This window comes from Topomyia yanbarensis, chromosome 3 (assembly GCF_030247195.1).
Source record: "Topomyia yanbarensis strain Yona2022 chromosome 3, ASM3024719v1, whole genome shotgun sequence".
NCBI classification, from domain to species: domain Eukaryota; kingdom Metazoa; phylum Arthropoda; class Insecta; order Diptera; family Culicidae; genus Topomyia; species Topomyia yanbarensis.
Genome location: NC_080672.1, coordinates 17,115,271 through 17,128,431, shown reverse-complemented (window position 1 = coordinate 17,128,431; position 13,161 = coordinate 17,115,271). Strand labels below are relative to the sequence as shown.

General features: G+C 41.3%; 2 protein-coding genes across 4 annotated transcripts; one reads left to right on the top strand and one right to left on the bottom strand.

Annotated features, from left to right (window-relative positions):
- The first annotated feature begins 8,286 nt into the window (after window positions 1-8,286).
- On the top strand, window positions 8,287-11,045 carry LOC131690319 (BAG family molecular chaperone regulator 2). Of its 3 annotated transcripts, none has more exons than XM_058976011.1 (4): window positions 8,287-8,436; window positions 8,948-9,291; window positions 9,380-9,522; window positions 9,925-11,045. In XM_058976011.1, the coding sequence occupies exons 2-4, from the start codon at window positions 9,134-9,136 to the stop codon at window positions 10,284-10,286; spliced, it is 663 nt and encodes a 220-aa protein (XP_058831994.1). In that variant the 5' UTR covers window positions 8,287-8,436; window positions 8,948-9,133; the 3' UTR covers window positions 10,287-11,045. The 3 variants fall into 3 exon arrangements, with proteins under 3 accessions (XP_058831994.1, XP_058831995.1, XP_058831996.1); XM_058976012.1 differs by lacking the exon at window positions 8,287-8,436 and adding an exon at window positions 8,443-8,668; XM_058976013.1 differs by lacking the exons at window positions 8,287-8,436; window positions 8,948-9,291 and adding an exon at window positions 8,443-8,898.
- Window positions 10,998-12,840, bottom strand: LOC131690318 (general transcription factor IIH subunit 4). Its single transcript, XM_058976010.1, has 4 exons — window positions 12,591-12,840; window positions 12,423-12,527; window positions 11,446-12,358; window positions 10,998-11,388 (listed from the first exon to the last, which is right to left on the bottom strand). Exons 1-4 carry the CDS (start codon window positions 12,743-12,745, stop codon window positions 11,104-11,106), a joined length of 1,458 nt encoding a protein of 485 aa, XP_058831993.1. The 5' UTR covers window positions 12,746-12,840; the 3' UTR covers window positions 10,998-11,103.
- Window positions 12,841-13,161: the final 321 nt, after the last annotated feature.

Here is a 13,161-nt window from a genome sequence, read left to right as displayed (position 1 = left end):
TAAGAGTTGTGTTCTTACTGTTGATTGAACTATTTTACTTAGAATTAGTGAGCGAGTATTTTGCATACTGACGTCCAATTACACGCGACGCAGTCGTAAGATGATGTACCTAAGCATTGAATTTTATAGCGATTAGCCGAGTCAGTTTGTAGATTTAAGGCAATATGTTGTCCTTGGCTGCATGCGTTCAACTCGCACAATTGGCCTTGAAGTTATAGCTGACGTATTCCCACTCCCAGAATTTTTATGAGCTTCCTCTCTGAGTGCTAATTCATAGTGAATAATTCTTGAATACTTTTATGATCAACAATGTTGAAACACTGCATAGCTTGAAATGCCCTCTTAGTATGACTACTTAAGCCCATCAGTACTAGATTCTGTCGAAGATGGATCGCTACAGCTTAACAACACAGATTACCTAACCATGAAACATCTAACACATGCTATTCCAGATCCTCTGCGTACGTCGGTTATTTCGACCATACGCTCGGACATAATTATGTCGATCAAAACAATCAATTCTTCACAGATGGATCGAGTACTTACGGCTTTGGAGTGTTCAACGTGAGTCATAGTGTGTTCCATAACCTACATGTCGTGAAATTATCTACAATATATTCTACTTCTGATTTACATTTTTCGGTCAGTTTCAGTACTATCAAGACTCTTCAATCAACGAAACCAATTAACCCTCTTAAGCAGATGCGCTATAATAATAAATGACTTTTTTGTCTTTTTTTGCTGATCGTATTTTAAAGTTGTGAGTGCGGTTGAGCATGTTGCTCCCGCAATAAAATGGAACAACACGGGGGACCCCCGAAAATGACTGATGGGTAAGAAGAACGTCTGGATACTTCGGAGATAGAAGATATCCACGTTCCATCTTCCCCATTTCCCTCCAATGTCCCGCAGCCACCCCCCCCCCCTCTCACCAAAGTTTATCAAGATGGATGCGCTGGTATACCATCCAAGGAAACTTTCGGCCCAAAAATAAACCGCTAACTGTTGCACGGGAGTTGACAAAACGGTACTCGACCGTGACCAAGATTAAAAAGTTCAGTCAGATAAACTGCTCGTAGTCGTTACTGACTTGAAACAGGCCAATGATATCGCTAGCAATAACTCTTTCACGATGGAGTATCGGGTCTACATTCCTTCTCACGATGTGGAGATTGACGGTATTGTGAGTGATGCTGGTCTAACTGTCGGTGCTCTGATGAATTGGCCGCTTTAACCCATTCATGCCCATGTTGTTTGTGGACAACAACGTTTTTAAACAGCTATAGCTTTTGATTGAGGCAAGATTTGCTCACAAAAACAAGTAAGGCCAATGAATGTGACTACTGCCTTTCACTTGAGGAATAACAGTTACAAGGATCAGCTCTAGAAGCGAAGTTATTGCAATTAGTTTGATTGGATTCCGATGGAGCTGTGCTGCCAGGAACAGTTTTCGTTGACAACGGAAAATGATTTTTTCTTATATCTTCGTTATGGTACAATATTATTAAAACTGATAAAACTTATCAATTTAGGCTGTCTTTGGCTACGTTTTCCATGCAATTGGACTATTGTAAATATTCTTGGAGAATTGTATTTAGCATTGGAAGGTAAAAATTGAGCAGCTTCCAACGCTGCAATGGAAGCACCTATCTTTATGAAAATAGACTTTTCGTGTGTCTTGATCTCATCATTTTCAAGGAAGAATAGTTTTGAAACCCTACATGCATTAGAAAAAGGTTGGGCATGAAACCCAACAGTCAATCAGTTAAGATTTTGCATTGCTTCTATTTACATTCCTCCTAAGGGATACCGAAGATTCTCCAACGTGATTGAATACCTTCCCTCACCCCGACTTCTTCTTGGAGACTTTAACTCCCACGGTACAGGGTGGGGCTGTCTGTGCGACGATAATCGATCTTCGACCATTCAAGACCTTTGTGACAACTTAAACATGACAATTCTAAACACAAGGGAAATGTTACGCATTCCTATAAGATTGCAAGTGGATATCTGACCCCCACGGTAGTGACAAAATTCCAATTGTAATTGCAATCACCACTGATTTAAGACCATCGAAACCAATCAATGATTCCTATGACCTCGCGCATTGATTGGAAGAGCTACGACTATTGGATCAACACAAGTACTTCTCCCGGAGGAAGAGTATAAGTTTCTGTCCAAATCGATTCTCAATACCACGAGTCAAGCTCAGACGAAACGAGCGTGAACACCCAAAAACGTTCTCCCAACTGGTGGTGGGACAAAGAGTGGTCAGGCTTGTACGCGGACATGGCTGCCGGAACGATGGGTTAGCAACTAGCTACTAGTTTGTCGACGGACTAACGAGAGAAACATTGATGAGCACTCTTTGGGGCTCGGTCCGCCGTATGCGATACCGAAACAATATTAACGAGAGCATGGAATATTCGAACCGTTAGATATTCGAAGGTTTGCCCAGACTCCACCCCGGATCAGAAGATCTACCGTGCCGCCTCCCCTCACGATACCATGAACAAAACAGAACAGAATCAAATTTAACTTGCTGAAGAATCTGCCAGACTCCGCCGAAAGTTGCTTGCTGAATTTATTTCATAGGTTTCTTGAGGGTAATTTTGTCCCACATGATTGGAGATAAGTGAGTGTCTTTACCCTCCAAAAACCAGATAAACCAGCCTCCGACCACAACTCGTATCGACCGATTGCAATGCTGTACTGTATCCGGAAGTTATTCGAGAAAATGATCTTGTTTCGCCTTGAATATTGGGTCGAAGCAAATGGCTTAATGGCAGATACACAATTTGGCTTCCGCAAAGGCAAAGGGACGAACGATTGCCTTGCGTTGCTCTCAACAGAAATTCAAATGGTATATGCTAACAAAGAGCAGATGGTATCAGTGTTCTTGGATATTACGGGGGCTTTCGATTCAATTCCTATCACATGAGACATTCATTTATGAGAACATTCTTTATGAGAAGTTGCACCAGCATAGTCTTTCACCAATTTTAAACAACTTTTTGCTAAACTTGTTGTCCAAAAAACAAATGCATTTCTCGCATGGTGATTTATCGACATCACGATTTAGCTACATGGGCCTTCCCCAGGGCTCATGTCTAAGCCCTGTTCTCTACAATTTTTATGTGAATGACATAGACGAATGTCTTGTAAATTGCTGCACCCTAAGGCAGTTTACAGATAACGGTGTGGTCTCTATTACAGGTCCCAAAGCTGTCGAGTTGCAAGGACCACTACAAGATACCTTGGAAAATTGACTGCTTGGGCTCTTCAGATGGGTATCGAGTGAACCTGCGAACCACAGCTACAATTAATGGATCAAACTATTGCTCAGACTTCAACATTCAAATATCTCGGGGTGTTGTTCGACTCTAAAGGTACCTGGGGATGTCACATTAGGTGTGTGAAAAAGAAGTGCCAACAAAGGATCAACTTTCTGCGTACAATAACCAGAACATGATGAGGTGCCCACCCAGGAGACCTGATCAGGCTGTACCAAACAACCATACTAACAGAGATGGAGTACGGATGTTTCTGCTTTCGCTTTGCTGCGCACGTACATTTAAACAAACTTGAGATAATCCAGTATCGCTATTTGCGCATTGCTTTGGGTTGCATACACTCGACCCATACGATGAATCTAGAAATGCTGGCAGACGTCCTTCCGCTAAAAATGGATTTCTGGACCTTTCATATCTATTGCTCATTCGATGCGATATCTTAAACCCACTGGTGATTGTAGATTACTTCTGATTCAAATGTTTTTTCATTGCATCCATGGAGGAAGAGATTTGTGGAATTCCCAAATATTTGTGATCCTAAATATTTTTCATAGTCGATTGCGGCAAAATGTTCTACATTGACGGATCAATTCTCGATGGGTCCATAGGCTTCGGTATCTTCAACAAAAATGTTGTTGGCTCATTCAAACTCAGTGATCCTGCTTCAATTCACGTCGCAGAAATAGCTGCCATTGCCATATTCTTGAAATCATTGACACCTTGCCCGGAGACCATTATTTCATCGTTTCGGACAGTCTCAGCTTCATTGCAGCGAAGCCTGGAAATCACTCACCGTATTTCCCGGGGAAAATATGGGAACAGCAGTTTGCTTTATCTGAAAAATCTTACCAGATTACCTTGCTTTGGGTCCCGTCACACTGCTCTATAGCGGGCAATGAGAAGGCGGACTCTTTAGCCAAGGTGGCATTAGAAGTCGACATTTACGAAAGACCAATTTGCTTCAATGATTTTTTCAGTATCTCTCGTTAGAAGATACTCGATCGTTGGCAAACTTCATGGAGCAATGGGCATCTGGGACGGTGGTTACACTCCATTATCCCGAAGGTATCGACGCTTAGTTTAAGGCCTTGGATGCGAGCCGGGACTTTATCTGTACGATTTCAAGGCCATTCATTACACGTCCAACCATTACACGTTTGATGCGCATCTCCGTCGTATAGGACTTGCTGAGAGTAATCATTGCGTTTGCGAGAATGGCTATCACGATATAGAGCATGTTGTTTGGCTGTGCGCAGTGTACTGTGTTGCCAGGCCCCAAAAGATTCCCTTCGGGCACGAGGTAGAACTCTCTATGTGCCATTTCGAGACGTCCTGACAAGCCGTAACCACCCCTACATTTTTCTTATCTATCACTTTTCCTTCTCTCAACCCTCTCTGTATCTACAATATGGCATTGTTTCACGAGTCTACGATGTACATCCTTCTTTGAGAACCGTCCAACCGGGACGTCAGGACATATTTCACTAGCAGATGATGTAGAGAACATCATGACAGCATCGGAGTTCCAATAATTATCCGCAATATCTACCTTCCTATCGCCCCTGCGATTACAGGCTGGAAACCACTACAACAAAATGTACATATCCGTCACAATGATCAACCAACCAACGACAATGTCAATTATACAATATGTATTCCTCTTCCTACCTTTTCCTTTACTAACCTTCCGGCAGTCGCGCTAGTGCGCTGAATGCACGCTGCTCTGAAAATCTAGCGAAATATGAGAGAAATTCTCATGGCAAAATGTTTACGGTTTGTAGGGTACGTAGGGTAATGAGTTTGTTGACACAACCTTGTTTTCATATTTCGAAGGCAGAGGCGGATTGAACTGTGCCTACTGAAAGACGGATGTTGTGGGTGAATGGAGAACAGTGAGTCTAGTTATGTAAGGTATGCAAACTAGGCTCGATGGAAGTATCCAAGTCATACATTTGGAGCAACATCAGATGTGGCTTCAAGCTGTTCTTAACTCTTATTCGGCAGTTTTCACGCCGCCACCCGCGTTACGGCTTGGTAAGGCCAAATTGGTGTCGAAGGGGGTCAATTGAGGTTATTTGGCGTATTTTTGATGGTCACATCATCAGCGATTCTGCGCTAGAATCGACAGACAGCCTGTTGTTGATTAAGGACTATATTTAATGTGATAAATAATGTCTTTTTCGCTTCAGATAGTTGATATTCGAGCCAGTAGAACTCCTTGAGCGTCTGACATATGAGTTCCGACGGAAATTGAAGATCCGATAAAGAGATCTTTTCTATGAGACGGTCGACCGACGGCGTCGAAATGCCGGAAGAGATGAGCATTGAAATAAAATCTGTAAGTAGCGCTTACAAAATTCTTAATTTCAGGAACTGTACGAGATGGCGTTGGGCCTGTGGTCTTCGACTGGCATGGTCCATTCTCATTGGTTGGTAGATATGTGCTCCTACTTGCAAGTTGATCAATTCGCTTGGGTGGGGGACATGTCGATCCTACTAGTTGTCGACTCTCTTGGCCGTGGGTATGAGGCTAGTTCAGGAAAGGAGTGCAGGACTAGCACCTAAGAGATAGGTAATTATTTAGGACTTGTTCATATGATTATTAAGCTCGACCAAGCACACCGGCTCTCAGAAATGATAAGCAACCATTTCGGGTCGGTGTGGTCTATTCGAGTCGAACCAGGCGGACATTCGGCTCGAGCAAATTTTATGGGCAACAGTGGATAAATATTTCTTGTGTCCTTTATGGGCAGAGATTCTTTTTGTTAAATCCTAAAATGCCTTCACTGGTCCAGCTACTCAGGATAATAATTTTAAAAAACTGAGGGTTTGCCTGATCCATAATGTAATGAATACGTATACTAACTAGAACAGGGATAATCAAATTTTGTGTGTCAAGTGCAACGGTGAGACGGTAGTGTAGTGGTTATGGGAGATAGTAGTAAAATGTTTTTAAAAAGAATTTAGAATGTATATCAGTTGCTGCGTTCCTTTTGACGCAAGTAAAAATAAACACATAGCCGTACCGGAAATCGACTATCGAAAACATCGGCTGAAACTGAATGATGCAAAAGAGTGGGGATAAAACGTGAGCGAAAGCGAGGGAAGAGATCAATATGCGCTTAAATTCTCACGAGAGATAGAGAGAGTGCAAGAAACGAAGTTAAATATGGGAATCACGAAGACGGTAAGTGCAAAGTGGATCGTTGAATCTCGCTTCGCTCATTCTGTTGGTTACGTTTGAAAGCAGCGGATACGTTCCAGTATGGCTGAGAAACGTCACGACAGCTAGGTGTACAGTTAATGCACATAGGTTGCAGAAATAGGTTGTTGAGACAGCCCGATTGCACACTGATAAATAACAATAACAATAACAACATAGTTTTCATATTTCGAAAGCAGGGGTGGATTGAACTTGATTTGTGCCTACTGAAAGACAGATGTTAGTTGGAGATTTTGATGGACGAGTGGATTGAATTATGATATAGCAGTTTCAGTATTTCAAAAAGTTGAGGGCTTTGATTTATCATTACGAACAGTTCTGTTTCGAACTTTAAAACGGGTATACGCTGCTGTTCTCTTTGTTGCTTCATTCAATTAGAACTGTTAAAGATTATTCAGCACATACACTCAGATTCGATAGATTGGGGAAAACCCTTTCGTGACAAGTAACGACCTAAGGACATGTTCCGGAGTGGTTCAGTTTTAGATTCATAATTTTGACAGTTCTATAACATAAAACTGGACATTTTACAACCAGAACTTACTCTCCCTCAGCTGCAGCCTGAGTGAGTATTCTTTTGAGTTTCAAATCCATATCACGTCTTGTCTTAACCCATTATATCCTAGCGTATGAAATTTCATACGCAGAACTTTCCATCGTTTAACGCGTATTTACTGCAGAATTTTGGCATCTAACTGCTTTATTATTGCACTAATGGGATCATTACACCTCATATTTCATTGTGAAACTAGACAACTGCCATTTTTTTATAATTTTATTTACATTTCTGAACCGTGTATAGTTGGGGCAAATGGCGGCTGAAAAGTGAGCAATATATTTAATTGAATTTTATTGTTGGAATTCGTGTTAATAATTCCATTATGTGACAAAATGTTCCTACAGGTGTAAAAGAAGTGTTGTCTATCAGAAAATCCGTAGAAATATGTCAAACAGCTTAAAATTTGTTGTTTTTATTTAAGCGTACGAAATTTTTTGCACGAGATATTTTCATTCTCAAAACCATTTTAAGCGGTGATTTTGTTTTTCCCATAATCTTTGATACATTTTTTGGTGAAATTGAAGATATCACTACATTTGGCTCACTTTTTGAAACCCCTGAGTTATAATGGGTTAAGCGTTACTAAACTAAACATATTTTTATGTTTCCCCAGCTTATCCAGTCTGAGTATCTGTGCATATTTTTAACAACGTTGTTAGTTGTAACAATTAATGCCATGAGGAAGAGATAATCGACCGAACGGAATAATCGATTAGTTATTAGTACTATAACGTGGTGTTATACTTGATTTTAGACCTTTGTTAAATATATGCCAATTTGCAACATATGGGAGTAGGAGAGAAAGTTATAAGCAGACGTAGTATGTTTCTAGTGAAGAATATATTGCATCCAGCCCTGAAATAAGTTGATATTTTTGATAGATTAAAATTCATTCGCGAGTTATATTGCACGCTCTTGAAAGAAACGTTATTTTTAATGTCACCATGATCGTGTCTCGTATACAAGTTTTTTTCAGTGTATATTTGAAAATCTGGAAGGTTGACACCACTGCCGAAAGACGGGAGAGAAAAAAAAGAGAGAGCCTGAATAACGCTGAGAGCCGTTTTAAGGCACCAGGGTGGTTCTAACTTATTTATTATACTGTTTTAAAATATTTTAATCTGATGAGAAACGCTTACAATGCATGCAATAAATTTTTGTTGTGATATAATGCCAATAGAGTATGGTTTCGCCCGACGATTCGTACTTATTTATATACGATGTCTTACAGTTATTGTTCAATTTGATAGCACCTTTTCCTCTCGCGAGAGCGATAAATACAAGTGACGGCGAAAGCAAAGCAAAAAAGAAAACACATCGCTTCGGTGCTGACGGGCAGATCGGAAAGCAGCATTTCGAAGGTAAATAATCTGGAAAATTCTAGAGTTTTTCTACCGTAGTCAAAGGTTTAGCAGTGTCTAACGTGGATCGCAAGTGATTGGTTGATATTTAAGTTGAAATTGGGATAGCTGTAGTGCTTGTTGTGTAGATAAAGCGGCGCCTGCTGTACCTATTGGTATGGGCAATCGCCTGAGAAAAAAGTTGATTCGAAGCTAATAAAAGGAACAAACTTGTCAAATCGTTCGGCGAAAAGTAAGCAATCATCAACAAGTAAAAAGAGCCTCTGGAACAAAGATGATTCGCGTTCGGTTAGGCTCGATCCGGTTACCGTAATTCGCGCGGTTCTAGGCTAGCCTCTGCAATCCCATCACTATGGACGAGAATTCGTTTCCCGGGCGTGCCAAGAGGTCGCGCTTCGACGAGCAGTTCAAGGAGGAGTTCAATTGCTTTGATCCATCCGCTAGCATGACCAGCGCATTTAGGTAAATGTTGCCCGTTACAGTGACAGCGTTTTGTTTTTTTTTCTTTCAGACTCAGCTGCCAAAAGTTCATTAGCGTTACCAGAGAAACCGGCAAAACCTCAAACAGTCGAACTACGACCGAGTTTTTCTCAAGTAAACAAACAAAATCCGAAGCGGTGTTTGTCAGCTTGATATAAAAAGGTTCTGTGTTAATCCGTGTCCAGTCGAGGAAATTAAAACTTCCCCGGTTTAGTCAATGACTTCGACAGCGGCAGCCAGTGGTCTTGAGAGCATGGAAGTCGATAATGCCGTCGTAGGATCTAGTGAATGTGGCAGTTCCGGTCAAGACTGGGCGATAATTCCCAAGGTGGACGAATCCAATACGGTCTGGCTCAGCAAACCGCCAATGGAAAGGTTCTCTAGGAAACTAATCTTTTTTGTTGCTACAGATGACGTCATCGGGTATTGATTTTTTGTATCTGTTTTGTTTTATCACATTTAGATTTATCGGTATTCTGGACCAACTGGACTCAAAAGTGGAGCAACTGCGTAAGGATGCTGTAATGCTGCAGGAGAAGAAAGACTTTCTGGCAATGTCAGTGGATTTGCTGAAAAACAATGAATATTTGACCGGATTGAACGAAAGTAGGTATCATGCGTACCAGTTTGAAGTTCGATAAAGTGTTATTTATATCGGGTATATGACTAATGTTTTATCGAAAAGAGCCACAAAGAAACTAAATGGAACGTGACAAATGCTCGTGGGCAATGTAGACAAAGACGAGTCCGGTCAATAGCAGTTTTGTTGAACTTGCCCATTTATAGCATCGTCCGTCAAATACTTGAACTCCGTATGAGAATATGATTACGTGGGATGATGGATGCTTGTCTCGATTCCATAGTTGTCCATATTTAAGTGTTTCCAAAACATCTAGCTTCTCGTTGGCGGTGAAATAAGTGTCAAAAACTGCTACTTCTTATACATTTATGTGTACTAGTAGAACCCAAAAATATGACGAATATAACCTGACTCGCATCTTGTTTCAGATGAGCGCGAGGAACTCAGCTGCTACGTTCAACGGATAAGTGGACGTCTGTCGACGGTCGAGCTCAGCGTGTGCACCGTTCGGGATCGGGCCCAGGAAGATTCGCTTCATCACGTCAACAGTCTCATCGATGCGCTTATCTCGAGTTCGGATCCGATGGTTTCGCGTATGCGCTGCCAGCAGTTTTTGAACGCATGCAGCACAACCGATACGAGCACCTATACCGATTTGGATCCGGTCATGTGTTCGGATAAAAAATTCGAGAGTGTGCTGCTTGGTTGCACGTTGGACGATCAGAAAACCATCAAAAAACGTTTGCAAGCACTTTTGGCGTACCTCAATCAGCAGACGGTCGTCCATTGAATCAGGATGGAAGATTACGGGAAGACGAGAGCTTTTGTCGAAAAAACTGCAATTATTTTTAGTTTCTGTTTAGCAATTCACAGAAGTTTATGAGATAAAACCTATACAAGATGTTTAAGCGAGAGATTATTTGAGATTGGAAGTTTAAAATCTTTTGGACTATGTTAGGAAGTATTTTTAAAATAAAAGCAAATCAGAAACAAACAGGATCAGAGAATAGTGACACGCGGATCACATTAAAAATTAAACCATTGATTTTGTAATGAATAATTGCATCTAATATAAGTATTGCTCTCTCCATCTGCATTTTTTTTGTATGTATTTTGATGTAGTCGTACCTTATATTTCGAAGTTTTCGTTATCTACTTAAGAACAACAGAACAGTTTGTTGTACGTTATACAAAAATCAAATTGAACCCACTAATCCCCACACAAACTTCAGGTTTTAACCTTAAGAATATTTTTCTGGTTCTGAATTGAACTCTTGCTGAATAGAAAATAACGTGTTCAAACTATTTTTCTTCATTCTTAATATTGAAAGAACAAATCACAAATACGTTACAACAAATCACAAATACCACGCTTCAAACATAATTTCTTTAGGAGTTAAGAAAATAGTCCGATTTAAAAACCTAAAAAGCTTCCAACCATCATTCGAAGGATAACTTCAATCTACGAGATTAGATAGCACAGCTAATCAAAACATCTGTATTAGATCTCCCCTAGTTCTACAATTTTATTAAAGCAAACCAAATGCGACATAGCTTTTTTCTCATTTCTTGTTAGGAAAGAAAATCCCAACCCCTTGCTGCCGGAACTAGCTTCCACCCTTTGAGTATCGCTTCCAGAACCTTTTGACATCGTCGTGGCCGTTCTTGGTGACGACCATGGTGCGGGTGCGTTCGTTCTGCCAGGTCATCACCCCAATCGACTGGGCGTAATCGCGCAGTGTGTTGAAATCGCCCTGCGAAAGGAACTGATTGTACACCACTCCCTCGGTGTAGGTGAATCGATTTCGTTCGTTTTCCCACAGTTTGATTTGATCGACAACCGTCGGTGGTAGGGCTGACTTGGTATTGACGGTATGTTCCGTGTTCAGCATCTATAATATCAACAATAGGTCATAACAAATTTAAATTACAAGAAAATCTTCACTTACCGTCGGATGTGCGTGCTGTTCCAGATAGCTGATTATTTGTTCTGCTGTTATACCACCCCGGAAGGCCTGCCTCACAGAATCACGAGTTAACACGCCAACCACGAGATTTGGGAAACGATATAGTAGCTCTGTGAACAGACCCAGTAAAGCAACCTGCAGATTAGAATCCGTATACGCATAAGCTCGGTAGTTTGTTTCAACCACAATGTAGCCTTTGTCTTGAGTCGAACTATCATCTTCCTGAATGGTCGGAATGGCGTTCTTCGAAGTAATGTTATGTGCCAATCGAGTAGGATAAAATCGCCCCTCCTTCCGTTTCCGCTGATACACTAAACCAAACTCTCGCAGATGCTGCAAGAATGTAAGCAGCCCTTGGCTCAATCCTTCGGAACTGTAATCTCGCCCGAGCGTTGAAAAGCTCAGTTGAAACAACATCGACAGACATTCGGCGAGATCTAATCCTCTAGCTTCGCACGTATCCAAATATTGTAGCATAAAATGCCATACCTGAGCCTGAGTATCCAGCAACAGGAATTGAAAGCCCTGCCTGGTAATAACCGGACTACCGTCAGTTTCATCGCGCTTCATTAAATTTGCATGCAGCAGTATTCTAACGGCATCCGGTGAAATTCCCTCTCCTTCCATCCCCTTGGAACTACCGGCACCGACCATGTAGTGAAGGACGCATCTCCACCGGGACATGGCATACGAATCCAAAAATTCGATATCCCTCGACTTTTGATCTGGATCCATCGCGTTGCTCATTGACCAGGGACGACCGCCACCAAGAAGTGCAATTTTGAGGTTTTTCTTGAATGTCGGACACAACTCGAGACCTTCCAGACCACCCGGTATGGGTATGTTGCGCCATACTCCCAGATCCGTTAACACGCGAGAAACAACCAAATTTTCCCTAAAAACGAATATTGATCCTGATTTTAATGGTTCCATCGAACATAGGAAAATTCAATACTCACTTTGCGTAGATCTGTGATCCCCAGGAGGTTACAACCGCTTGTGGGATTGCCTGTTCCAGAAACAGTATCCGTATCACAAACTGACGAGCTATTTCCGGTAGTTCACTAAAACGAATAAAACTTTCTGTAGTAATCTTGCCGAGTAGATTGGAACATCGAAAGCACTACCGATAAACAGCTAGACAAATGGCAGGATAGTTGTACAGTTTCTCCAATGCTTCCGGAGGACGAGACTTGAGATACTCTTCCAGATTTTTACACTCTAGATTTGCCGGCTTAGTCATGAGTGCCGAGGAAGCCTTGGAATTTTTTGCTTCGGACATCGCTTAAAGTGGAAAATCTGGTAAACTTTTCTATCTACAAATAATTACATATCGCACGAGCCAGAAGCCAGAACTATCTGTCATAACAAAACATGTTGAGGTTGACGTTTTGATTTTGAGGATAGTAGTTGATGCGGAGTTCCTGAGGTAGTCTTGGTTTGAAGTCAAGTAGTATCGTTATTCGAGCAGTTACACCAAAAACGCGTGCATTTTGCAATAGTCCAGATTACCCGAGCAGAAGAAAATAATTTCAGAATACCGGTCTCAGGCATCCCTAATAAAAAAATTATACACGAACTTTAACCCATATAGTCCAACGATTCCACATATTGGTTGGATTATACCCAGAACAGGTCGTTAGGCTCTTGGATCATAAGATGTTTATTAGGGATACTACACCCAATACTTGAACACCC

Excerpts from the sequence above, each read along its gene's own strand:
- LOC131690318 (XM_058976010.1), bottom strand. The coding sequence starts at position 12,745 with ATGTCCGAAGCAAAAAATTCCAAGGCTTCCTCGGCACTCATGACTAAG. Across the intron at positions 12,528-12,590 it reads ATTTGTCTAGCTGTTTATCG|TGAACTACCGGAAATAGCTC; the intron begins GTAGTGCTTTCG and ends TATTCGTTTTAG. Across the intron at positions 11,389-11,445 it reads AACAGCACGCACATCCGACG|ATGCTGAACACGGAACATAC; the intron begins GTAAGTGAAGAT and ends TTGATATTATAG.
- LOC131690319 (XM_058976011.1), top strand. The coding sequence starts at position 9,134 with ATGACTTCGACAGCGGCAGCCAGTGGTCTTGAGAGCATGGAAGTCGAT. Across the intron at positions 9,292-9,379 it reads AGCAAACCGCCAATGGAAAG|ATTTATCGGTATTCTGGACC; the intron begins GTTCTCTAGGAA and ends TATCACATTTAG. Across the intron at positions 9,523-9,924 it reads TTTGACCGGATTGAACGAAA|ATGAGCGCGAGGAACTCAGC; the intron begins GTAGGTATCATG and ends ATCTTGTTTCAG.